Raw genomic sequence first — 24,962 nt, 5'->3', positions numbered from 1 at the left:
GCTCAATATACGGAGAAATACACACAGCCCGTATTCAGAAATTGCGCGTTTGAAACAAGCCGTTAGGATTTCTGTCCATTTGTGATGTCACAAATATACAATATAAAGACCATTACTCGGTTTTAAACATTAACATTCTAAATGTGTCCCATTTTATTTCCTGTTGCAGTGTATGTAAAAAATATCAGCTGACAGGAAGAAAACATGGACCCAAACTGTTGCCTAGCAACGCAATTCTGTTGAAATTCACTAAAACGGAGTGTTTCAGACAGAGGGTAGATACAGGTATATTCAGACAGAGTAAAATAAAGTTATTTTTTTAACATTACTGCATGTAAACATGTTCTAGTAGAAACATAAAATGCAAGTATGAACCTGACAATGAGCACGATATGGGACCTTTAAGTCATTATCAGAATTGTGTGCTTTTTGGCCTCATAATGTGTATCACTCTGCAGGATCAGTACGGTCAGTAGGAATTCAATTTTGTTTATGTGGCAATACAGAGTCCCTCTGATTCGCTAATGGTTTGTTTAACAACTTTTTAAAAATCTTTTTTAACCCATTTGTGCCCGCAACTGACATTTTTAATTTCCTTTGGTAGAAGTCTTCTCTGGACTTGCTTTAGCGCAAATGTGCAGCAATTTTCAAAATGGGTCAAACTGACTGAAAAGTGAGTTTTTCTTATCACACGATGGCTAGTATTTGGGCACATGGGACTACTGTTTTTGCAATAGACTCGATTATATTTTAGGAAAAAACAGTAGTCCCATTTGCCCAAAGACCTAATACAGTATGCTAAGAAAATGTCTGTAACTCAGAAACTATAAGGAGCACAAACAAGTATTTGGGATCTATGGACTCATAACAATTTAAATATCAAATAAATGCACACACATGCAGTGTGAAATAAATATTACATATAGAAAACATTTAATAAAACACAATGTTAGTGTTTTTCCTTTTTTTTTTCAAAATCCGGACTTTGGCTGTTAATAAAAGTGTGATTGTTCATGTGATCTAACAATTTCAAAGTTGTACTGTTAGATACTTGACCAAAGTATGTCCGTACCAAGACTTTTGACCAATCACAAAAAATGTTGTGGCATTTTTCCTTATCATGCTAAATATGGTCTTTGGGGCACAAATGGGTTAAATAAAGAAGCACATAGCACACTTAGCATGGAGTAGGCCTATTTTAAAACCATTAAAGTAATTTCACTATGGTTGATAGCTAAATAGCTCTGCGTTAAGAAAATATAGATATATATTACATTTTGATATTTTGTATAATGTCCTATAGAATTCATTGAGCTTATTTGAGTATGCTGCTGACAGTGGTGATGAAAAAAGAGCACTTTGTATCTGCTATTTCCATCTCAAACCTATTTTCTTGTGAGAACATTCGTTTAATAAAGGAGATGCTCATTGGCTGATCTACAGGACATCCTTCGAGCAGCATCTGAGCGACTTCCTATGAGGCTGCTCTCACAAGTTCATCTCTCGTTGACACAGTTCAAAAACTCCATTCTCTATCTGTATCTCCACAGACTTTACTACTAAACAACTGAATTATGTGACATACTGTAAGATAAAGATAAGTTCTCTCTCTTGTTTTTCTCTCCACTCTGTTTCCTATAGGGATGCACCGATACGACTTTTTCAGGCCCGATACCGACAGCGATACCTGGGCTTTGGGTATCGGCCGATACCGAGTACCGATCCGATACCAGTATTTAATTAATAAGCTGTATGCCTCACTGTGTGGAAGACACTGGGCTCATTCTTTTATGTGTAAGGCAACATCAGGACTGACTTAAACATTGCTTTTCTAACTTTGTAAAACAAAATGTTGCAAATAAATTAGGGCTGTCAGTTGCTTCAAATATTCAATTGCAATTAATCACAAATTAATCAAATTTTTGTATCTGTTCAAAATGTACCTTAAAGATAGATTCAGTCAAGTATTTAATACTCAGAGGTCAGAGGTCAAGGGACCCCTTTGAAAATGGTCGTGCCAGTTTTTCTTCGCAAAAATTTAGAGCAAGTTTGGAGCGTTATTATACCTCCTTCCCGACATGCTGGTATGACAGCTTAGGTTTTTTTTTGTTTCATATGATACCAGTATTTTCACTTTACCTTTAAAACTGAGCCCGCTACAACCTAAAAATAGCAAGTTGCATTAATGCGTTAAATAAATTAGTGGCGTTATAACTAATTTGCGTTAACGCGTTATTATCGCGTTAACTTTGACAGCCCTAAAATACATACATGAATGTTTATATTAATGCAGCAACAAATTGGTCAATACTTCAACAGGAATTAAAATTCTATCCACTCTATAATGTACGTACTGTATATAGTATAGAAACGTAGAATTGAATTTAATAGATTTGCCCCATTGTCACTGATATCCATCCATCCATCTTCAACCGCTTATCCGGGATCGGGTCGCGGGGGCAACAGCTCCAGCAGGGGACCCCAAACTTCCCTTTCCCGGGCCACATTAACCAGCTCTGACTGGGGGATCCCGAGGCGTTCCCAGGCCAGAGTAGAGATATAATCTCTCCACCTAGTCCTGGGTCTTCCCCGTGGTCTCCTCCCAGCTGGTCGTGCCTGGAACACCTCCCAAGGGAGGCGCCCAGGAGGCATCCGTGCTAGATGCCCGAACCACCTCAACTGGCTCCTTTCGACGCAAAGGAGCAAGGACTCTACTCCGAGTCCCTCACGGATGACTGAGCTTCTTACCCTATCTCTAAGGGAGACGCCAGCCACCCTCCTGAGGAAACCCATTTCGGCCGCTTGCACCCGCGACCTCGTTCTTTCGGTCATGACCCAACCCTCATGACCATAGGTGAGAGTAGGAACGAAGATTGAACGGTAGATCGAGAGCTTTGCCTTCCGGCTCAGCTCTCTTTTCGTCACAACGGTGCGGTAAAGCGAATGCAATACCGCCCCTGCTGCTCCGATTCTCCGACCAATCTCACGTTCCATCGTCCCCTCACTCGCGAACAAGACCCCGAGATACTTAAACTCCTTCACTTGGGGTAAGGACTCATTCCCTACCCGGAGTAGGCAAACCACCGGTCACTGATACTTGATCCAGCTATTTATAGTATCGGCCCGATAGCTGATCCGATATCGGTGCATCCCTTCTGTTTACTCTCTGTTTCTCTCTCCTTCTACTCTCACTCGTTAAGATGAGTTGGGCAGTCAGTTCAATTTCATTTAACCTTCAGTGACATTAATTAATTACCGTCTCTAACAGCAACGCTTGTTCATGAGATCCCAGCAGCGCCCGACCTGTAAGGAACCGAGCTTGGAGAGTCGGGTGCTGATAAGAAAGTGTGTTTGATGTTTTTTGTCAGGTTGGCCAGTGTATTGTGGTATCTCTTGGTCTGGAGGAGGGTGGGGTGAGTGATTATAATGTACCCGAGTCAGTCTGAAAGGCGTACAGCTGTCTCTGAGAGTATTAAAGCTGAGAGACACAACTTTTTCTATATATTTTTTTTTTTAAACAACTTTCCTGAAGGGCATGGACCTGAATCTTTAAATCGCCACATTAGCACCGTCAGTACAGATCTGCAGGGGGATGCCAATCGTAGCAAACACAACAGCTCCGTGGGGCATTTCATGCATTTTAAGTACACCGCGGCACACAGCGGAGTTTGAAGGTCTGTGTTTCAGGGCTTATCCTCGGATTAGTGCCTGGAAAAGTTCATTCTGCCCTGGGAGACCCAGGGTGCACTGAGCCCTTCCTAACAGGGATTGTGTAACTGCTGGGAACTTTTGATTTTGTTTTGTTCATAGAAGCAGGAGGATTACATCCTCAGAGACCCACCTGACCCGCCTCCCTCTTCTTGGCTGTCCCCTGTTGAACCCCGTACAGCAGATTGCACCTCCCCGCCAGATGGGATATACAGCAGTGCAGGAGATTCTCCGTCTTCCTATACCGGGGTTGTTTTGCTGCACGGAGGACTCAGAGACAATGAGAGCGTGAACGTGACCTCTTGCATCTCACTCAAACTGTAAGCTTAGTAGCAGATGTGGATCCTTATGGGTTAATCTTCAAGGTCTCGCATGTTCTTAATCTCCATATCTATTACGGACTGGACATCTGGGCTATTCTGAGTGCTGTGCGATAGCTGTATCTGTGTTTGCTCTCGGCTCAAACACCAATAATATACCCTGAATGTATTGTATGCTTCAATTCTAATCATATTTGTTGCTTCTGCTATAAAATCAGTTGTAATTATGTTTTTCCTGCAAAGCAGCCGCATATGTGGTGTGTTAAACCTTCAAGGCAACCCACTTTACTGGCATGCCCGCTGAAAGCAGAGAAACAGGGAAAAAAGGGTAGAAACAATCAGTCCTTATTTCAAGAAATTTAAGAATTTAAATGTCAGTTGCCTAATTTGGCTACCAAATAAAGCATAAAATCATTGAATAATTAATAGTGAAAGAACAAAAAAGAAGATCTTTGTTTGTTTGAAAGAACGGGGCACAGCACCCATAATTCAATTCTGAGCTTCTCTTCCGGCAGAAGCAAAGCTTTGAATGCTTAATAAATTCTTCCGAAGGCTAAATTGCACACTTGTTTCATCTGGCAATGAGATTACTTGAATGGAATATTCTGGAAAAAAACTGCGGAGAGAGAAAGACAATAATGAGGCAGTAATCTCATTTCTCCACAGCAGCTTCCATTGTTCTCTCTAAAAAAAAGAAGGCTTCTGTTTAGTCTGCTTCAACTCTCGTTCCCATCCGTCTTTCCATTGAGGAAAATTTTTTGCAGAGCCAAGGATAAATGAGAACAATAACAATTTCTGCAGCACTCAAATGCATCAAACGCAGATTGGAGAGAGCGCTATTGTGTCCCTCTGGCTCTTTGGACAATCACTAGATAGCAGTGGTGACTGTGCATGTGGCTGCAAGCATACAGAAGTGAGCGGCATCACTCTCCCTAAAAAAACGTCTTAAATAACTTCCTCTGAAGCTCAACTTAACTTTGCCTCTTGCTTCGGTTGACTTCAGTCATCTTTAGACAACTTTCTAAACACTCGGACTTAAACATATCAATTAACACGGGAAGCCTTTTCCCTGTGACGATGGCCCCTGTAAATGGGGAATCATCAACGTGGGCCAGCAGGGGTTAAGCTCCCCTTTTTGAAGATTATGCTTCACTTTCCAGTGGCCTGGCCCAGACACTAGCCACTCTCTTCTAATCCACCACTGCAGGCTTTTGATAGCTCCCACTGCGAGTCCTTATTACAGTTACTGATTAAAACTGAGAGACAGAGAGAGAGAGAAAAAAAGACAGATAGGAAATTAGAGTGACAGAAGAGAAGGGAGGGCAAGTGAGAGAATTAAAAACTGTTCCTATTTCAGAAGCAGGAGACTAAAACTGTACAGCAGCTGACTCTGATTACCTCCAAATCCAATGCTTCAGCTTGAATGTGGTCACTCAATACGCGCTTTTACTTTACTTGAGCACGGGTCCAACTAATGTGTTGAAAATTTGCTTTAAAAGAGAAAAACAGACCTAAGACACGAAATTACAAAACATTTACTTCTAGGGCTGTCAAAGCTAATGTGAGAATATTAGAATAAATGAGTTTTAACACCACTAATTTCTTTAACGCAATCAATATTTTGGAGGTTGTAGCAAGCTCAGTTTATAAGGTAGTGTGAAGATACTGGCATCACATGAAACTAAAAAAAACATAATGAATCCATCGGTACCAACCACTGAGGTTAAATAACGCTCCAAACTTGTGCTCAGTTTTGGCGAGGAAGAACTGGCATGGCCATTTTCAAAGGGGTACCCTTGACCTCTGACCTCCAGATATGTGAATGTAAATGGGTTCTATGGGTACCCACGAGTCTCCCCTTTACAGACATGCCCACTTTATGTATATATTTATTATTGGAAATCAATGAACAACACAAAATGATTATCATATAGTGCATAAAGCAAGCATATTTGCCCACTCCCATGTTGATAAGAGTATTAAATACTTGGCAAATCTCCCTTTAAGGTACATTTTAAGCAGGTAAAGAATGTGTGATTAATTTGCAATTAATCATGGACAATCATGTAATTAATTGTAATTAAATCTTTTAATGGATTGACAGCCCTAGTTTCTTCATATTTTACAGGAAAAAGTGTCACAGGAAAAAAAAAAAAAATCACATCCCTGCATTTTTTAGTTCAGCACTATGACATTAACATCTTCAAAGCACTAATAGCTAGAAGCTAGAGCAAGACATGGCCGCAAAATTGACTAGGAAAAACAAAATAGCGACCGTCACAGCTGTGAAAGAAGAAACTTTAATCCTGCTTAATGACGTCGCAGCGCTCCGTCGATCACCACGGAGAGAAAAAAAATCTAACAACAGTCTTATCTGTCATGAGCTGTTTACGCTCCAGCATCTTTTGCAGGGTACTCATTGTGCAGTCACCCCTCTCAATCATTCCTCCCCTCCTCTCCGATACTGAATAATCTCTGGGATAAAATCTACACATGGCCGTGCTCGTCCCAAAAAAAACTTTACATGAATAATTCACAACCATCTGCCATGGCTCAGCGGTCTGAATAAGACTCTGAAAAGTGAGGAGGTGCGATTCTTGTGTTTATTTTAAAAAGCCAACTCCTCGCTAGTGGCCCCCACCCTGTACCTCAACAGCACGCTACTGCAGCGACTGACAACTGCTCTCCTGCTCGCTACGCACACCGACCCGCTGAACTAAAAAACTTCAAGGTAAGGTGATGCGTTTCCTTTCGTCCACACCCTTACTGCTCTTTTAGTTTTGTTGCGTGCAAGATGGGGAAGGGTGTGAATTAATCTAGGGATGGAGAGATGGATGATGTAAGTAAACAAAATGTATTCACTGTATCGCCGAATTATCGAATTATGAGTAAATCCACCGGGGAAAAGTGTGTATCCTGGATCTCAACTCTGCAAACATACACAAGGAAAAAAAAGGATAGATTCTCTACAGGCTACCAGCCTAAAGCACAACTATCAGCCAGCATCTATACCGTCATGAATAAGACAGGATGAAGAGGTTGGGATCCCTCCAACAAGTAAAATGCCAAGTAAGACTGGTAAACAACCCCAACACTACTAAACCCAGCATGAGCTTACTTTTTGGTCAGACTGTACGGGCCTCAGAGGGGTTTAACAAGCTATACAAGGCCTCCAGCAGCAGACGGCCCCTCTCTCTGTTTGTGTTCCAGGCAGGGGAGTCGCTCTGCATGACGATTTATTGACGCAAGATCCCCCTCAGCCAGGACCTGCCACCGATTACCGCCCCTGGAGAACGGAGCTAGGGGAGGGTCTTGTTGGGATGAGAGAGTTTGTCTGTGTGTGTGTTCTAGCTCGGGCTCCAAGGCCATAAACCCAGTTCCAAAATGCCAAGTAGCATGTCAACATGCCAGCCTTTGCCACCCAAGTTTAAGGCAGACAAAAAGGCCCTTCAGTGCTCTAAAATGGTGGGTTTTAGAATGGGAAATGATGATCCGTCATATATGGAAAAGGGCTTAGCAATACTGCGCACACAGGAGGGCGACAAGGGGAAAATGGACTGCTAACAGGAGGTGAAATTGAGGAGTGAAAGCTTCATTCTTAATTTCAGCGCTCCTCGAGGTGGGGAAAAGTCTGGCAGTCGGAATGTTTTGGCTTCGTACAAACCTTCAACAGAACTATCCAGAGCTCTCAACTAACTTTTATTACCATCTTCCCGGAACCGTCCCGAAATACAACATAACAGAAATTAATGTGGATCGTCCCAAATTTAAAATCTTTGTTTTTCTTCATTATCATTAATTAATCATTCAAAGTGACCTTTAATATAAATTGAACATCAAAAGTGGTTTATTTGAACTTCCGGTCGATAGGCAGATGGAGTAGACGCACTAGCCGGTGCTCCAGTAAACTTTTCATTTTTATACCATCCAGCCCTCTAACTTCCACGCCAAAACAAAACCTTTTTTTTATTTATCTAATTTTTCTCCTGACCGACCCTTTTATTTTTCACAATGACTTCGAAAGGAGCCAAGGGGAGCAAAAAAGAAGATGCTAACGTTAGCTTAACACTGGAGGCTATCACCACGCTGCTCGAGCAACACCGTGATGCGCTAGCCACCGAGTTCAGAACATCATTCAGCCAGCTGGACTCAAAACTAGACCAAACACGGCTCACAGTGGAGGACCACGGCCAACGTGTCTCCTCCTTGGAACTAGCTGCAGAAGACCTCAGCCAAAGAGTCGTGGATCTGGAGAACGTGTGCACCACCCTGAGCGAGGATAATGCTAGGCTAAAGGCTAAAGTTACCGACCTGGAGAGCCGAAGCAGGCGCCAGAACATCCGTATCCTGGGTCTCCCGGAATCCATTGAAAGCGGACGCCCCACTGAATTCTTCTCAAATTTGCTGCGCGAGGTGTTCGGTACCGAGACACTGCCATCCCTCCCAGAACTGGACCGGGCCCACCGCTCCCTAGCTGCTAAACCGGCCCCCGGACAGCGACCGCGCCCGGTTATTCTCCGCCTGCACCGGTATCAGGCGAAGGATCTGCTCATCAGAGAGGCACGGCGGAGAGGTAAACTTGAGTTCCGTGGCCAGCCCATCCGTGTTCTGGAGGACTACTGCCCTGAAGTTGTGAACCAGCGGGGGGAATACAGGGACGTGATGGCAGAACTTTATCAACTGGGACAGAAGCCTGCTCTGCTCTACCCAGCCCGGCTCCGGCTGACGCTGTCCAGCGGAGCCAGAAAGTGGATCAGCTCAGTGGACGAGGCACACAAGTACATCAGCAGCCTCCGCAGGTCACCGGAACATTCATAAAGGGACTCTTTAGTAACTATGGACCCACTGGATGAGAGGTATCACTGTCTATAGCCCTACCAGTTTACACGTAGTGCGGCGTATGTTAACTGTCACGTGGGTTTGTTTACATCGGTGAACATGTTCATTTATCCAGACTATACACGTGTTTTTGCGCTGCTCTCTTGTTAGGCTACATATACAGACAGTTGCAAACATTTACAAGCAAACATTACTTTATTTAGCCTGGTTCTATACTGGCTCTTTGGAGCTGTTATCACATATGACAGCTTTGCCCTCTCTGAGTGTGATGCCGTTTCAATTAGAATCTGCGCTAGATTTTAAAAGGGCCAGTTGAACAGTTAGTTCACATTTCAAGCTGGAATTATCATTTTAAAGACTGGTTATTCTACGTTTGTTAGTACTTAAGTGGGTCTTGTCCTGTACCGTTAATTCAACTATTTAGCTATCTGGAATGGCACAAGTGAATCCATTTTTTTTTTCCCTCTCTCTTATTTCTGTCTACTTTGAAATCACAATTCCATATGACTGTCTGATTCCTGCTTCTATGGTTTTGGTGAAATTTTGTTTTTAAATTTGATTTCTGATTTCTGAAACTCGGTCTAGAGCTTCCCAGCTTCCACAGTTCATAAAGTTGATTGTTTAAGCCAAAATATTGTTTAAGAGGTGCTTGTAATCTACTTTTGTATGTATACCGGAGCAGCAGTTAATTTAGTTTAAGACAGGAAGAGTTGTTGTTGTGCAATGTTTGTTCTGAAGAGCTTGCTGCTTTCTTTTTTAGCAGTTTTCTTGGTTGGGGAGGGGGGTGGGGGGAAGGGATATGTCACTGCCAGTAACACCTTAGTAACTTACACAAACCTATTACTGTACACTAGTCACTCCTGGTCTTCACTGACCTGCTACAGCTGTATCTTAAAGCAACCACTTGAATACTGTGCTCACATCCTAACCTTTTTAGTCAAGCTGCATGGATAGGCACTTAATATTACAGAGCTGGAATGTCAAGGGTTTGAACCACCCCATTAAAAGAAAGAAGGTTTTCTCACACCTCAAACAACTTAAAACAGAAATAGCCTTCCTGCAAGAAACCCATATTCGCAGTTCAGACAGTGGTCGCCTTCTGTCAGGCTGGATGGGGCAGAAATTTCACTCCGCTTTTCAAGCCAAAGGGGTTTCAATCCTTATCAGTCAAAGTATTTCCTTCGAACCACACAATGTGATTGCTGACAAGTTCGGTCGATATGTTATTGTATCTGGGAAATTATATGACACACTGGTAGTGCTTGTGAACGTGTATGCCCCTAACTCAGATGATGTAGGTTTTTTCGAACATTTATTTTCTCTGCTGCCAGACCTCAACACATACTCTCTCATACTTGGTGGTGATTTCAATTGTTGGCTAGACCCAGTTTTAGACCGATCTTCCACTAACCCCAGCACAATAAGTAAATCAGCCTCTTTCATTCAAGCCTTTCTCTCTGACTACGGTGTCTGTGATGTGTGGCGCTCTCTACATCCAAACGATAGGGAATACTCGTTTTTCTCGCACGTCCATCATACATACTCCAGGATCGATTATTTTTTTATCGACAACCAACTAGTCCCGCTGGTTCAGTCCTGCGCCTATCAGAGTATTGTCATTTCAGACCACGCTCCTATTGGTTTGACCATGTCCCTCCCTGGCCTCCCACAGAGGAGCAGGCACTGGCGGTTTAACTCAACCCTACTGTCTGACGATAATTTTGTGAAACATATGGAGAAAGAGATAGCCTTTTTTCTTACTACTAATATATCCCCTGAAACCTCTAGCCTAATTGTATGGGATGCTCTTAAAGCTTATCTTAGGGGGCAGATCATAGCATACACCGCTCAAGTGAAGAGAAAATCCTATAAAGAGCGCTTGGATCTGGCCCACCAAATTGGAGAGATTGACAAACAATATGCTCAGACTCAAAGTCCAGACCTTTATAAAAAACGATTAGAACTCAAAACCAAATTTGACCTGCTTACAACTCACTCAACTGAACACTTGCTTTTAAAAAACAAGGCCAGGTTTTACATATATGGAGACAAATCTGACAAAATGCTAGCCAACCAACTCAAAGGCTTTAAAGCAAAACAAAATATCTCTAAAATCCAAATGTCAAATGGTCACATAACTTCAGATCATTCACAAATTAATGAGACATTCAGGGATTTTTATTCCCAGCTTTACACCTCAGAGTCTCAGGCCGATTGTAATGTAATTCTTGACTTCCTGCACAGTCTAAATATTCCCCAACTTTCTTTGGACTTCAGGAAGAGACTGGAAGAGCCCATATCTCAGGCAGAAATAGCTTTAGCAATTTCCTCAATGCAGTCAGGTAAGAGTCCGGGTCCCGATGGTTTCCCAGCAGAATTTTTTAAAAAGTTCTCCTCGCTACTTTCCCCACAGTTATGTTCAGTCCTATCTGAATCCTGTAGGCAAGGTTCCCTTCCTCAATCATTTACCGAGGCTTGTATCACTCTCATTTCTAAAAAAGGTAAAGACCCAACCGAATGTGCCTCCTACAGGCCTATCTCCCTCTTAAACACAGATGCAAAAATTTTGGCTAAGGTCCTAGCCCGTAGACTGGAGAATGTCATTCCTACAATTATATCCGAAGACCAAACTGGCTTTGTCAGGGGCAGACAATCGTACTTTAACATACGACGACTATTCAATATCATCTACTCTGCCTCTGAGAAAGTCCCTGAGTGTGTTGTGTCTCTCGATGCGGAGAAAGCATTTGACCGTGTTGAATGGAACTACTTATTTGCTGTTCTGGACAAATTTGGTTTCGGCCCAAAATTTACCTCTTGGATTAAGCTACTATATTTGCATCCCTCAGCCTCAATTCATACTAACTCCCAGCAGTCTATACCATTCAACTTACATCGTGGAACCCGTCAAGGGTGCCCTCTGAGCCCCATACTTTTTGATTTGGCCATCGAACCGCTTGCCACAGCCTTCCGCAGTTGCAGGGACATATCTGGTATTTGGAGGGGCAACACAGAGCATAGGGTCTCACTTTATGCTGATGACCTCTTGCTCTTTGTGTCAAACCCGGGTACCTCACTACCCCCCGCTCTGTCGTTGCTCAATCAGTTTGGTCAATTTTCGGGATACAAATTAAATCTCAACAAAAGCGAGCTTTTTCCCATCAATGATGAAGCACGAGCCTTAGACCTCACCAACCTGCCTTTCAAAATTGAAAAAAATAAGTTTTCCTATTTGGGCATCTCAATTACTAAAAAGTACAAAGATTTGTTTAAGGAGAATTTTATTGCTCTGTTAAACCAGATTAAACAAACACTGAAACAGTGGTCACCTCTGTCCATGTCTCTCGTGGGGCGTATCAATTCCATCAAAATGACCATCCTACCCAAATGTCTCTACCTCTTTCAGGCCCTACCACTTTTTATCCCCAGATCTTTTTTCAATCAACTTGATTCAATTATTTCCGCCTATATATGGCAGGGTAAGCGTCCCCGTCTTAACAAGGTTCATCTCCAAAAAACCAAGGCTACTGGTGGTCTGGCACTTCCAAATTTCTGTTTCTATTATTGGGCTGCTAACTTGCGATGTCTTGCGTTTTGGTCTTACTTTTACAATCAGCCCGACTGTCCTTACTGGGTAGCGATGGAACTCCACTCGAACGATAACCTGTCTGTTCTCGCATTGCTTGGATCCTCGCTTCCGCTCCCCTCAATGAAATCTATCGGGAACCCGGTAGTTAAACATTCTATGAGAATATGGGCTCAATTCAGGAAATACTTTGACTTGGACAGCTTCTCTACTCTAAGCCCCATTGCGTCAAATCATCTTTTCAAACCATCTATTCAGGACCCTGTTTTCCAAGAATGGCACAGGAAAGGTATTGTGCGTTTCAAAGATTTATTTGTAGATAATACTTTGGCATCATTCGAGCAGCTAAGCAAAAAATTCAGTCTTCCTAAGTCCAACTTTTTTAGATATCTACAAGCAAGGCGCTTTGTGCTCTCTCAGTTGTCCGGCTCCTCTGCATCGACAGACACGACAATTGTCAATACGATCCTTTCTTTAAATCCATCACACAAAAGACTTATCTCCACTCTCTATGGCATGATATCAGACTTGAAGCGTGCCCCCATGGACAAGCTCAGAGCAGCATGGGAGGAGGACTTAGGCCTCTCTCTATCACCGGATACATGGAATTCCATACTGAAGCAGGTTAATTCATCCTCTCTATGTGCTCGTCACTGCTTACTTCAGTTTAAAGCGGTGCATAGGGCTCATATCTCAAAAGCCAAACTGTCTCGCATGTATCCTGAGATTAGTCCCAACTGTGACAAGTGCAAAAGCAGTGAAGCCTCCCTTATTCACATGTACTGGTCATGCCCTAGTCTTACAAACTATTGGACGGAGATCTTTCAAACTTTATCTCAGGTGTTAAACGTCAAATTAGAACCAAACCCTCTGGTTGCTCTGTTCGGGGTCACCGGAAGTGAGACGCAATTAACTGCAGAAAAACGACGTACCTTTTCCTTTGTTTCCCTTCTGGCTCGGCGAGCAATCCTGCTCAGGTGGAAGGGCGCTGCCCTTCCCACTCACACACAATGGTTGGCGGACATCATGTCTTGCTTAAAGCTTGAGAAAATCAGATACTCGCTTCAATATTCACATGGGAAATTCCTGAAAGCATGGGGCCCTTTTTTAGATACATTCCAGACACTGTAAATACTTGATTACCAAGTGCAGCTTGATTACATCACACGGTATTCAATCATTCATCGCAAGTCATTGGCGTGACAGTTAGCTTCCCATATGGCGTGCTGGCAGTGACTGGGGAGGGATTGTTTTATTGTTTGTATAAATCCTTTGTTTTGACTTGTTTATTTGTTGGCATTGGTGCCAGCTGCTAATAATGTATACTAATACCTGTCATTATTTTTTGGTTACCGAATAGCGCTGTACCTTTGCTATATACTGCAAAAAAAAACAATAAAAAGATCTTGATTTAAAAAAAAAAAGTGGTTTATTTGTGTTCATACATTTACAATTTATCCCAAACTTTTTTATTTCATTTTAAAAAGTCATTTTTAGTGGGGGGTTTTACTTGCATGTTTGTTTTGATTTTGATGTTAACAATGCAGCCAAGTTCAATTAAAATATTTTCTATACGTAAATAGTAGCGTTAGGGCAAACAACACGATTCTGCATACGGGCCCCCAAAAAGTTGGAGGCCTTGCTGGATCAGATGCTCCTGTCACGGGGAGAGGAGAGGAGCAGCACGTTGGTACGGACTAAATGTGATGGAGAGATCTCATTGCAGCCTTATTAATCACAGCGGATGAAGAGAGGACTAAGTAAATAAATAAAAGGTTTAACATTAGCAACATGATTTGAGCTGTTACGGAGCTTTGACTCCTCCTAGTTAACATTACCGTCAGTTCACTCACTGTAAACACACATGTCGGCTGCTGACTGGTTAGCTATAGCCTTAACTATAACGTTAGCGTTAAACAGTGTAACGTTAGCTAACTGGTATCAGGTGACAGCGTGTGTGTGTTTATGTTGTCAAGGAGGTTTAATAAGAACGTGCTACAAAACGTGCAGTCATTTTCAACTGCGTTCATTCGAATATAAAGGGAATTTTTCTTTTAACACTCGTCCCAAAATGTATTTTTCGTCCACCCCGATTATATTATTTTCAGCCGCGGGACGACGGGATGTCCTTAAGCTCAAGCCCTGCAACTATCCCTCACCTATTTTTGCAGGCTGTTCTCATACGCCGTTCATATCTATACTTTTATGTATGTATACTGTATATAAAAGTAATGAACTGTTATTTGTGTATATTCCACAAAATCAATTTGTATGTAATTTGCGTAATCATGAACCAGGAAGTATAAAGAGCAACAAACGCCGTCGAGGTGGATGGGTGGGTTAAAAAAACACCAAACTTTAGCCCAGGAGACCGGTGTTCGTACCCCGTGTGAAACCAGAAGTCAACATTGATTTATTTGTCACATAACTTATGTGCTTAAGTTACGGTACGTTATAAGTAGTAAATAGTTTTGTTGCCTAAACCTAAATCAAGTTGTTTCCTGTGAAGACAGAAGTTTATTTTGAAAAGACTGTATGCATGTAACGAGTAGAAATTGACGACACGTGTTTTGCTGGACATTCGTAAGAAAGGGCACAAAAAATTAAGAATGACTTTTCGTAAGATATCATACAGTCGTGTGTCATTAATCATAAGAAATGTGTGTCGAAAGGTGATAATGTTTATCCATCAACTGACATTTTGTGAATGAGTAAAAAAAAGAAAAGGCTCCCTTCCTTATTGAAACAGTCCAAATGAGATGGAAAATGTGTTGTGATTACAACTTTGGATTCAGGTTGGGATCTTTTTCTTTTTTTTTTTATTAATCCAAAAATGATTATTGGCCACAGAAGCACAAGCAAGTCAGATGATGACTTCTTATGAAATAAGAAGGAAATTGACAAGCATACCTCCAAACTGATCACAGTAAAATAGTGATCCTACACTATAAGTTTAAAGACTTAAAAAAAACTTGTGAGGACTGAGAATTGACAGAGCATGGAAATGATCCGAGTAGGAGGAAAATAAAAAAGGAAATAATGTCCAACTCCAAGGTTCCACTTACATAACACAATGTATTTAAGAAAAAAGAAGGAGGAGGAAAAAAATCCCACATATCTTTGGCCTGTGCCGGAGTTCACAGCTATCTGGACGGCCTCAAACATCCATTCTGACGCAAACCACTTTGGCTGGGACATCACCACGTCTCTACTCGCAGTTCGAAAGAAAAGGAGGTGATGCCAGCAACCCGCATTGTGCCACACAGGACCAGCAGCACCACAACAATCAATCAATGGCTGTGACATCATTGCGTTGAATACGACCAAGACGGCCAAAGCATGACGGGTAAAGGGAGGACACAATTGGCCTTTTGTCCACTTTGGGTCTGCAGTTGAGAAAGAGGAAGAGCCAGTTCTGCACCATGGTTGTCATTTAAGAAAAAAGGGGTGTTTTAGTAAGGACACATGGGTCGAGGTCAAGCACACCGGGGAATCCATTTTTGAGCATGCAACGAGAAACCTAATGTGGAATATAAATTATGACCAGTATGAGTGTCATGTATGAGGAGAGATGGTTAAGAGACATTTCAATTTTGTTGGAATTCCCTATGGACTAATTGTCATGTTTGTGAATATAAAGAAGGTTCTATTTCGTTCTTCCTGACTGCCAGAGGCAGTGTTTAACACTGGATGTTATCCATCTCGCGCACGCGCAGGTCGAGTATTTAATATCAACAAAGTCACATGTGACCTGGGATGACGTAGTTTATATAAGCCCACGTCATCATCAGATATGTCCCTTAAATCTTCTCGCGGCAGGTAATCCGCGAATGCAGGTTGAGTAAAAGAGATAAGCCGTTGACTTTTCGCTGGAAGCCCTGCAACCGCATGGTTGGAGCTACGGTTTCGTCCTCCAAGGGCTGCGATTAGTTAATCACGGCTACACTCTAACACTTTAGACGCTGTAACACCGGTGTTTTCGCCGGTTCAATTCAGCGAGGCTAACGACAGGTGAGCTAGGATCACAAGGTGAGTATATCCTCCCGTCGTTAGAGTTTAAGTTACGTTTGTTGATAGGAGTCTGTTTTCGGTCTCCTTTATTGTTTATGGCCGCCGAGCTAAGTGTTTGCGCTACAGTATCGGCGAGCCTCCGTCGGACAACGAGCCCGTTGGGCTGTTGTCGGCTAATTCATTTCCTTTTACAGTGTGTGTTGCTCAGCAGCGAGTGATTTCGCTCGTTAAAGCAGACATCTCCTTTGTTGATAGATAGAGCGACCGCTCCCCAGTAAGTGATTTCGCTTGTGGGTTAACTTATTTTGTGGCTGCTGTTAAAGGGGAAGTTATTATCTTCCCTGTCTTTTGTATAATAACAGTCCTAGTTCAAAGCTAGTGTCTAGTTACTGAGACAGTTTCCTGTTAAGCAACTTGATGTAATTTTTTCTCTCTGTTACTAGAGAGTGCTTTCACTCCAGTGTAACCAATGAGTTGCATAACAAAGTAAACACATTATATAAGTAAGATAAATACATTATTTAATTAAATATAAGAGTATAAAATTCATACTACGAATTATTATAAATATCAGCAGCACCATGTTAGGTGAGCATGTTTGCCGTGCCTGCATGGCTCCACTGCTAGCTACTGATGGCCATGATGAATGCCCCACATGCCTCGGTGTTGTACACCTGAGGGAGGGGCTGTCCGACAGTCAGTGCATGAATTGTAGTTTTATGCCACGGGAGCTGAAGATAGCTCGATTAGCTGAGCTAGAAGAGCAGCTCGAGTGCCAGTTGCCCCTATCGGGTGTACCTTCACGGAGTGGGCGGAGACGCGCCCCACCTGAGGGGGCCCCACCTACAAAAAAGGCACGGAAAGTGGACTGTTTGGCAACTAAGGTCGACACGCTAACATCAGAGTTTGCTGAGATTAAAGCGCTGCTCCTTAACCTTCAGCCAGGCAGGGTGAACGCAACCCAGCCTACCCCACCGGGATGGGATGAGGATGCCCTGTCTACGAGGGCTTCCTGTAGCCAGTTCTGTGAGGACCGGCCTGGACAGGGAGAGCTAGTAGCCTCCTCCCACGCTTCTGACACCTGTTCCCAGCAGTCAGGAAGTGGGTCCAGGGCAGGCTCAGAGTCTGCTCCAGCGACAGTTAAGCCAGTGGTCCGTATGGCTCTGGCACGCTTAGGCGTGGATGAGGCCCCGACTGCGGGCACCTCATCCAGTGCATTTTTTAGGTGGGCCCCGCCCCTGGCGGGTTTCTCTGTTCCACCCTCCCAGCCATACATTGAGGAGCTCCACAAATGCTGGCCAGACCCAAAATCGCTTTCCCACCACACCACTGACGGCAGGGCCTTAGCTTCAATGCAGAACGCTGACACTTACGGACTGGGTAAGATGCCAGCAGTGGAGCCATCTATTGCCGCCCTTATTGTGTCTCCCAATGAGGTCTTGAGGCCTGATGCTCGCTGTCCCAGGCCCCAGTGTTGCATCACAGACGACTTTCTAGTCAAGGCTTATGAAACAGCGGCACGCATGGGCCGTCTTGGAAACTCTCTTTCCCACCTGATACTATCCTTGTCCCAGTCCCTGCAAACTGCTGGCGTGGATGCTTCCGTCCAGAGCCTCAGTGATGCATCCCTGCAGGCGTTCGGTCTCATCACAAGGGAGCTTGGCAGACTACTGTCGACCCTTACGCTGACTCGCCGGCAGGTATGGCTGGCCCAATCTCCGCTTTCGGAGCCGGGCCGGAGGGCCCTCCGCACTCTCCCCGTGGTTCCGGGGGAGCTGTTTGGCCCAGCAGCACAGCAGGCCTTGGAGCGTGGAATCCAGGCGAACCAGACTCGGCAGCAGTTTGCTAGCTTCCGGGAACCTACGCCTTTATGGCGACAGCGGCCCCCACAGGGTGGTGGTACCAGTCGCCCTCGGCTTCCAGCTCGTCCTGATACGTACCCGAGGACCTCGCAGGCTCCGGCACGGCCGGTGCCTCAAGCGAGAAGGGGTCGGGGGTCAGGGTATCGCCCCCCCAGGTACCCAAAGGGCCAGAGGGGAAGATCCTGATGCCCCGGGGCCGGCAGTCGGACGCTTCTCCCAGCAGCAACTCAGCTGCTGGGAAAGCAGCACTTCAGACCCTTGGGTGGTGGCTACGCTTTCCCAAGGGTACAATCTCCAATTCCGACGCCGGCCCCCAGTTTTCAGTGGGATCAGACTGTCCACGGTCAGAGATCCCACAAAGTCCCAGGCACTCAGACAAGAAGTAGCCACCCTCCTGGGGAAGGGTGCCATCGAAGAGCTGGGGCTAGAGACACAGCAAGGTGGGTTTTACTCAGTTTATTTTCTGATTCCAAAGAGAGAGGGTGGGTTTCGCCCTATACTGGACTTACGAGGGCTGAACACATTTCTGAAGGTGTTGCCCTTCCACATGCTGAGTACAGCAGATGTGCTCCAAAACGTGACACGGCACAGTTGGTTCACATCCATCGATTTAAAGGACGCATACTTTCACGTCCCAATAGCACTACCTCACAGGCAGTACCTGCGCTTCGCATTCGAAGGCAAGGCCTTCCAATTCAAGGTGCTCCCATTTGGTCTTTCCCTTGCCCCACGGGTCTTCACAAGGTGCATGAGGGCGGCACTCGCCCCGATGCAAGCCAGGGGGATGCTTATCCTCCCATACCTGGACGATTGGCTAATTTGTGCTCTGACCAGGGAACAGGCAGAACGGGACACTGCGTCCCTTCTGCATCACATGACGAGGTTGGGCCTTACCGTCAACCATGCCAAGAGTTGTCTCATACCCAGCCAAAGGGTAGTGTTCATTGGTTTAACTCTGGACTCCCGCCATATGCTGGCCTTCCCAACACCAAGACGAGTAAACACCATACTCCAGCTCCTCCTCCGGTTCCGGAAGAACAGGAGGTTGAGGTACAGCCTGTTTCTCAGGCTGTTAGGTATGTTGACGTCAGTAACATCAGTAGTGCCACTGGGCCTCCTGTACTTACGGCCATTCCAAATTTGGATCAATGGTCTCCAATTAGATCCAAAGTCCCACAGATCCAAGAGAGTCAGGGTGTCCTGCCGATGCCTCCTTGCTTTGCGGCCATGGAGAGCCGGGGCATATCTGGCCAGGGGCATCTCATTGGGTTCGATTCCCTCACGTCGCGAGGTGGTGGTGACCGATGCTTCGCCCTCCGGCTGGGGGGCAGTATGGCAGCACAGAGCGATAAGGGGGCTCTGGACAGCACAGGAAGCGGCGGAGCACATAAATGTGCTCGAGCTCCGTGCTATATATTTGGCACTTCGCAAATTCCTACCACATTTGAGAGGCAGGCATGTTATTGTACGGTCCGACAACAAGTCAGCTGTCTACCATGTGAACCGGCAAGGGGGCACCAGATCACCCCGGTTGCTACAGGTGGCACGGAGACTTCTGGTATGGGCTTTCCCTTGTTTTTCCAGCCTCAGGGCCATGTATCTGCCAGGGCCACAGAATGTGGTGGCAGACTTTCTCTCCCGCCAGAAACCCCCTGCGGGCGAGTGGAGGCTCCACCCAGAGGTGGTAGAGGAGATATGGCGCAAATATGGCGCAGCAGAGGTGGACCTGTTTGCCTCAGAAGCCTCAACGCACTGCCCTCTTTGGTTCTCCCTGACGGAGACAGCAAGCCCGTTGGGACAGGATGCCCTGGCACACCCATGGCCAGATTGCCTCCTCTATGCCTTCCCACCATTCCCACTGATAGCAGTAACGCTACACAGAATACAGCACGGCAACAACAGACTCCTGTTGGTCGCCCCAAACTGGCCGGGGAGACCCTGGTTTCCGGGGATGCACAGGCTTCTGGACGGAGTTCCATGGTGCCTGCCCAAGAGGCAAGACTTGCTCTCACAACTGGGGGGCCGCATCTGGCATCCGAACCCGGATCGCCTACAGCTTTGGGTATGGCCCCTGAGGAGCCGGACCCACTCCTAAGGGTATGTGACCGGGCGGTAATTCAAACCATTTCTGACTCAAGAGCACCCTCCACCAGGGCACTGTATGCCAACAGGTGGAAAATATTCTCAGAGTGGTGTAAAGTGCATGAGGAGGTACCTCAGAGTGCCTCTGTGCCAATAATACTGAGTTTTTTGCAGTCTTTGCTGGAGAAGAAACTCTCTCCTTCTACCTTGAAGGTTTATGTAGCTGCTATTTCAGCCGGGCATGTCAGAGTGGATAACCAGACCGTGGGGTCTCACACTCTGGTGACCCGATTTCTTAAAGGAGCCCAGCGGCGGAACCCCCCGCAGGCTGTCAAGGTTCCCTCGTGGGAACTGCATCTGGTGCTAGAAGCCCTTTGTCTCCCCCCCTTCGAGCCTCTGGAGCAGTCGGGGCTGGAGTGGTCTTCAGTAAAGGTTGCTTTCCTTTTGGCGATGGCATCAGCAAAACGTGTGAGTGAACTTCACGCCTTGTCAGTGAGTGAAACGTGTATTCGCTGGAACTCAGATGGCACAGGGGTAGCACTTTGGCCTAACCCATCATTTTTCCCGAAGAGGTTGGCTCCGACCCACTCTAATCAGGTCATTGAGCTGGCAGCTTATGACCCTTCATGCCTACAGGGGGAAGATGCTAAGTCAGCGGAACTGCTCTGCCCAGTGAGGGCCTTAAGGCATTATATACAGATGACTGCGAGCTTTCGCCGCTCTGATAGTCTGTTTGTCTGCTATGGGGGCCATAGGAAAGGGCACACCCTGTCCAAGCAGAGGCTTTCCAGGTGGATTGTTCAGGCCATTGAGGAAGCATACAGGTCAAAAGGACTGCCTTTACCTCTTAATATCAGAGGCCACTCCATCAGGAGTGTCTCCACTTCCTGGGCAGCGCTACGGGGGATCCCCCTAAGTGATATCTGCGCTGCGGCCAGCTGGGCTACTCCATGCACCTTTGCCCGTTTTTACAGGGTCAATGTTGCTGCTCCCCATGCAATAGCATCGGTGGTCTTTCAGGAATCCACAGGCCGTTCCCGGTGAGGTGGGTTTTCCTCGTGACTACGTTGGTAGTAGTCATCCAGTGTTAAACACTGCCTCTGGCAGTCAGGAAGAACGAAATAGAACGATAGTTACGTATGTAACTACGGTTCTATGAGTTCTGGATGACTGCCAGAGTTGGCTGTCACTCGGAATCTTGGCGAGAAGATTCTGGAGGGACATATCTGATGATGACGTGGGCTTATATAAACTACGTCATCCCAGGTCACATGTGACTTTGTTGATATTAAATACTCGACCTGCGCGTGCGCGAGATGGATAACATCCAGTGTTAAACACTGCCTCTGGCAGTCATCCAGAACTCATAGAACCGTAGTTACATACGTAACTATCGACTTTCTCCCTAAGAAGCCAATAAATGGTGCAGGAGGAAAAGAGTGCACTTAACTGGTGCTGCTTTCATATAAACTGAATTTGTTGCAAATCAAAGGAACAGTGCAAAGTTTGCTTGATACAAAAGAGACAATAACGAATTTTCACCTTACGAGTTAAAATATTAATTCAGCCCCGTCTTATATTAAAAATGACATTTAGCTGAAAGTAACAGCTTTACTGCCATTTTACCTCACAACTAATTTGTCTGCCTCAATTTGTTTTCTTGGGTGAGCATGAGTGCAAATCAATTATGCCCACCACAAAAATACATACTTGGACAAACGTCTCCAAGTCTCCTAGACGCCCGCTGTGTAATTGCTGTTTAAACAATGCAACATGCTGGAGTTAGTCATTTTGCCAACTGTCAAGTCAACGTATACAATCACTTGAGAAGATTGAAGAGCTTTTGTAGAAAACGCTAAATCAAAACAGAAGGTTTGGTTCATTCAACCAATATCAACAACATAATCAGAATGGACAGGCTACAATTCAACATTACTGCTCTATAGAAAAACTAAAACTAATGTCTCAGCTTTGGCTAATGTCCGAATTGTTAATGGCTACAACACAAGTCAATTCCCTCCATTTCTGCTTTCAGACTCAACAATAAACATCTCAGTGTTCAGGTCAGTTTTTCAAACATACTGTAGAACAAAAGCCCTTAAAGGGACTGTTTCTAAGAATCAGAAATTGCTTGCGGAAATTGCGGAAGCAGACATCACGTCTAAAGCTGCATGCTAACTCTGTCACGGACAGGAAACGTTATCGTATCGCGGTAACGTGCGGTCAAGCCGGCGGTCGCTCTCATCTCCGTGGTCAAATGGGCCGACGCTACAACTGTAGAGCACCCAGATACTGACATTTATGTTAAATGCATTCAAACGGCCCCGATGGCGCTGACCATGGATGGATAAAGAGAACGGAGCTGATGGGAGAGCTAGAGACGGACTTAGAGAAGTTAGAGGAAGTATACACATGTGACTACATCCAGTTTTCAAAATAAGGTGTTAACAAAGGGAACTGTATATACAAAATACATCTATGGAAATAAGATTGATGGATTATATTCAGCAGAAATATAAAACATTACATGTCCCTTATAAATTAAAAGAAAATACCACTAATTTGTGAGGGAAATGTCTATTCTTTGATTTTTGGGTTGCTGGATAATGAATACTGCCTGACAATGACTGATATAGTTGACTTCAGGACATCTCAGACTACATAATGCTGAAAATCAAACATTTTGACTGTATTAATTTAGATATTTCCCAAAGTAAAAGTCCTTAGAAGTGTATGATTCAGCTTTTTCCCATGGTCTAGTGTTAAAAACAGTTAACAAAAATCACAATAAACCACAATATCGAAACGCACTACTTGTAAAATCGTACTACTTAAAAATCACAATACATATCAAATCGGGACCCAAGTATTGTGATAGTATTGAATCAAGAGATAGGTGTATTGTCCCAGCCCTAGCATCTACACATGCACAGAAAAGCACAACAGCTCCTCTAGTGGAATTCTACATTTTTCACATCTTACCTGATCGACTGTGAGAGCTCATTGTTGTGGTTGTTGTTGCCAGGCAGACTTTGACAGGGGAGGAGATGTGAGCGGCGAGGGTGTCAGTGCACCTCCGTGGAGGCTGTAGTGACCACCATGTGCTTCCAAGCCAGGGTGGCGGTGCCAGCCAGGTGGAGGCGCCGAGCCAAGGAGGCACAGAGAGTAGTTGTTCCTTAAGGCTTCATCACACCGAGCCACAGGTGGAGACCTCAGTGGAGTGTTGTGGCGGGATCCTTTCCAGTCAGGCTCTGGAGAGGTGGATGCAAAAAAAAAGTGTTTTAATATGCATGGGAAATTCCAGATAGAAGCTCATATACCAATTTAAGACAAACATACATATTCTAAATCAGGGACGATGTCCTGAACACTTTTTATCCCTTCCCACTGCTATTGAGCCAGAAACTCCTCTGAGTTTACCCGAGGTCATGTGTGGTACTGTAACAGGCCGGAGAGGAACAAAGACCTGCAGGTCGCCAAAGAAACTGATGACCCCTGTGTTTCATGATCAGCTCGTCTCTATCTGTGACCCTAAATGCACATGCATGAATCCCTAAAGGCTTTTCAATGACGTTCAGGAAGTTGTGGCATATATTTCACTTGCTGTGTGGGTCAGCGGTGAGCTGGATTGTGGCTGCCAAGGTGAGACTACCAGCCACAGAGGAGAGAAGTCGCAGCCAACAACAATAGAGAAAATCTGAACACTCTAATATGAACTCTGTTGTTAATAAAGAAAAAAAGACTTTGTTTTATTTTGGACAAGAGTAAAGAAGTAGTGATGCTAAATGGTTCCTCCAAGTAGGAATATTTATCGAATGAATGTGGTTTCTTTTAGACCATCTGGATTTACTAAAATCACAGCATGTTTACATAATCTAAATGTAACTGCTAGCACTGTGAGTGCTGTCACCACGCCCAGTCAGGCCATGCGTTTGAATGTGGTTGAACAGCGAAACCATAATGCTACAAACGTGCACTGATGTTCTCGAGAAACAGTCGAAATCTGCCACGGCTATAAACACAATTAATAAAATGTGACTTTCCAACAGTTCCAACAGTTGTCAGCTTCTAATGACATAACTGAATCTTTACTTCCGCAGCGTGCACAGTCAGCGTGCACAGTCAGCGTCTTCAGAAAAGGCTCTTTGCCGTAAATTAAGTGCAAACAGAGGCTTCCTGGAGGCTTAGACTTACCTCAGAGTCAACAGCCAAGGAGAAAGAGGAAGAAAACTTTTCATACTGTCTGGTGTGTGTGAGTGTTATGCAATCAAAACTGCACGGAGTATAAACACACACACACACACAGGGAAGCCTGTGGCTATTCAACCCTAACTGGCAGAAGCTAAAACTCAACTCTGTCACATCTAACAGGTGTTACCACCAACAAGTGGTAATGAGAGCTGCTATCAGTCACTAGAAATACCACAGAGGCCACAATAAAGTGTCTATATGCTCCCTTCCTTTCTCTTTCAAATACAGACACACATGCACGCACGCACGCATGCTGTCACCACTACTTTAAAGCTGTTGAACTGAATTACTGTCAAATGAATG

General features: G+C 44.7%; 1 protein-coding gene across 2 annotated transcripts in view; it reads right to left on the bottom strand.

Moving 5' to 3' along the window:
• hdac4 (histone deacetylase 4) overlaps positions 1-24,962 on the bottom strand; it is a 223,446-nt gene that overhangs the window by 175,615 nt on the left and 22,869 nt on the right. For both annotated transcript variants that reach the window (XM_074658171.1, XM_074658172.1), the window contains exon 2: positions 23,391-23,659. In XM_074658171.1, the coding sequence (XP_074514272.1) occupies positions 23,391-23,412 (22 nt within the window). In that variant the 5' untranslated portion in view covers positions 23,413-23,659. The remainder of the gene's footprint in view (positions 1-23,390; positions 23,660-24,962) is intronic.

Source organism: Sebastes fasciatus, chromosome 14 (genome assembly GCF_043250625.1).
Source record: "Sebastes fasciatus isolate fSebFas1 chromosome 14, fSebFas1.pri, whole genome shotgun sequence".
Taxonomy (NCBI): Eukaryota; Metazoa; Chordata; class Actinopteri; order Perciformes; family Sebastidae; genus Sebastes; species Sebastes fasciatus.
The sequence above is the reverse complement of the archived record's forward strand: the minus strand, read 5'-3'. Positions and strand labels throughout refer to the sequence as shown.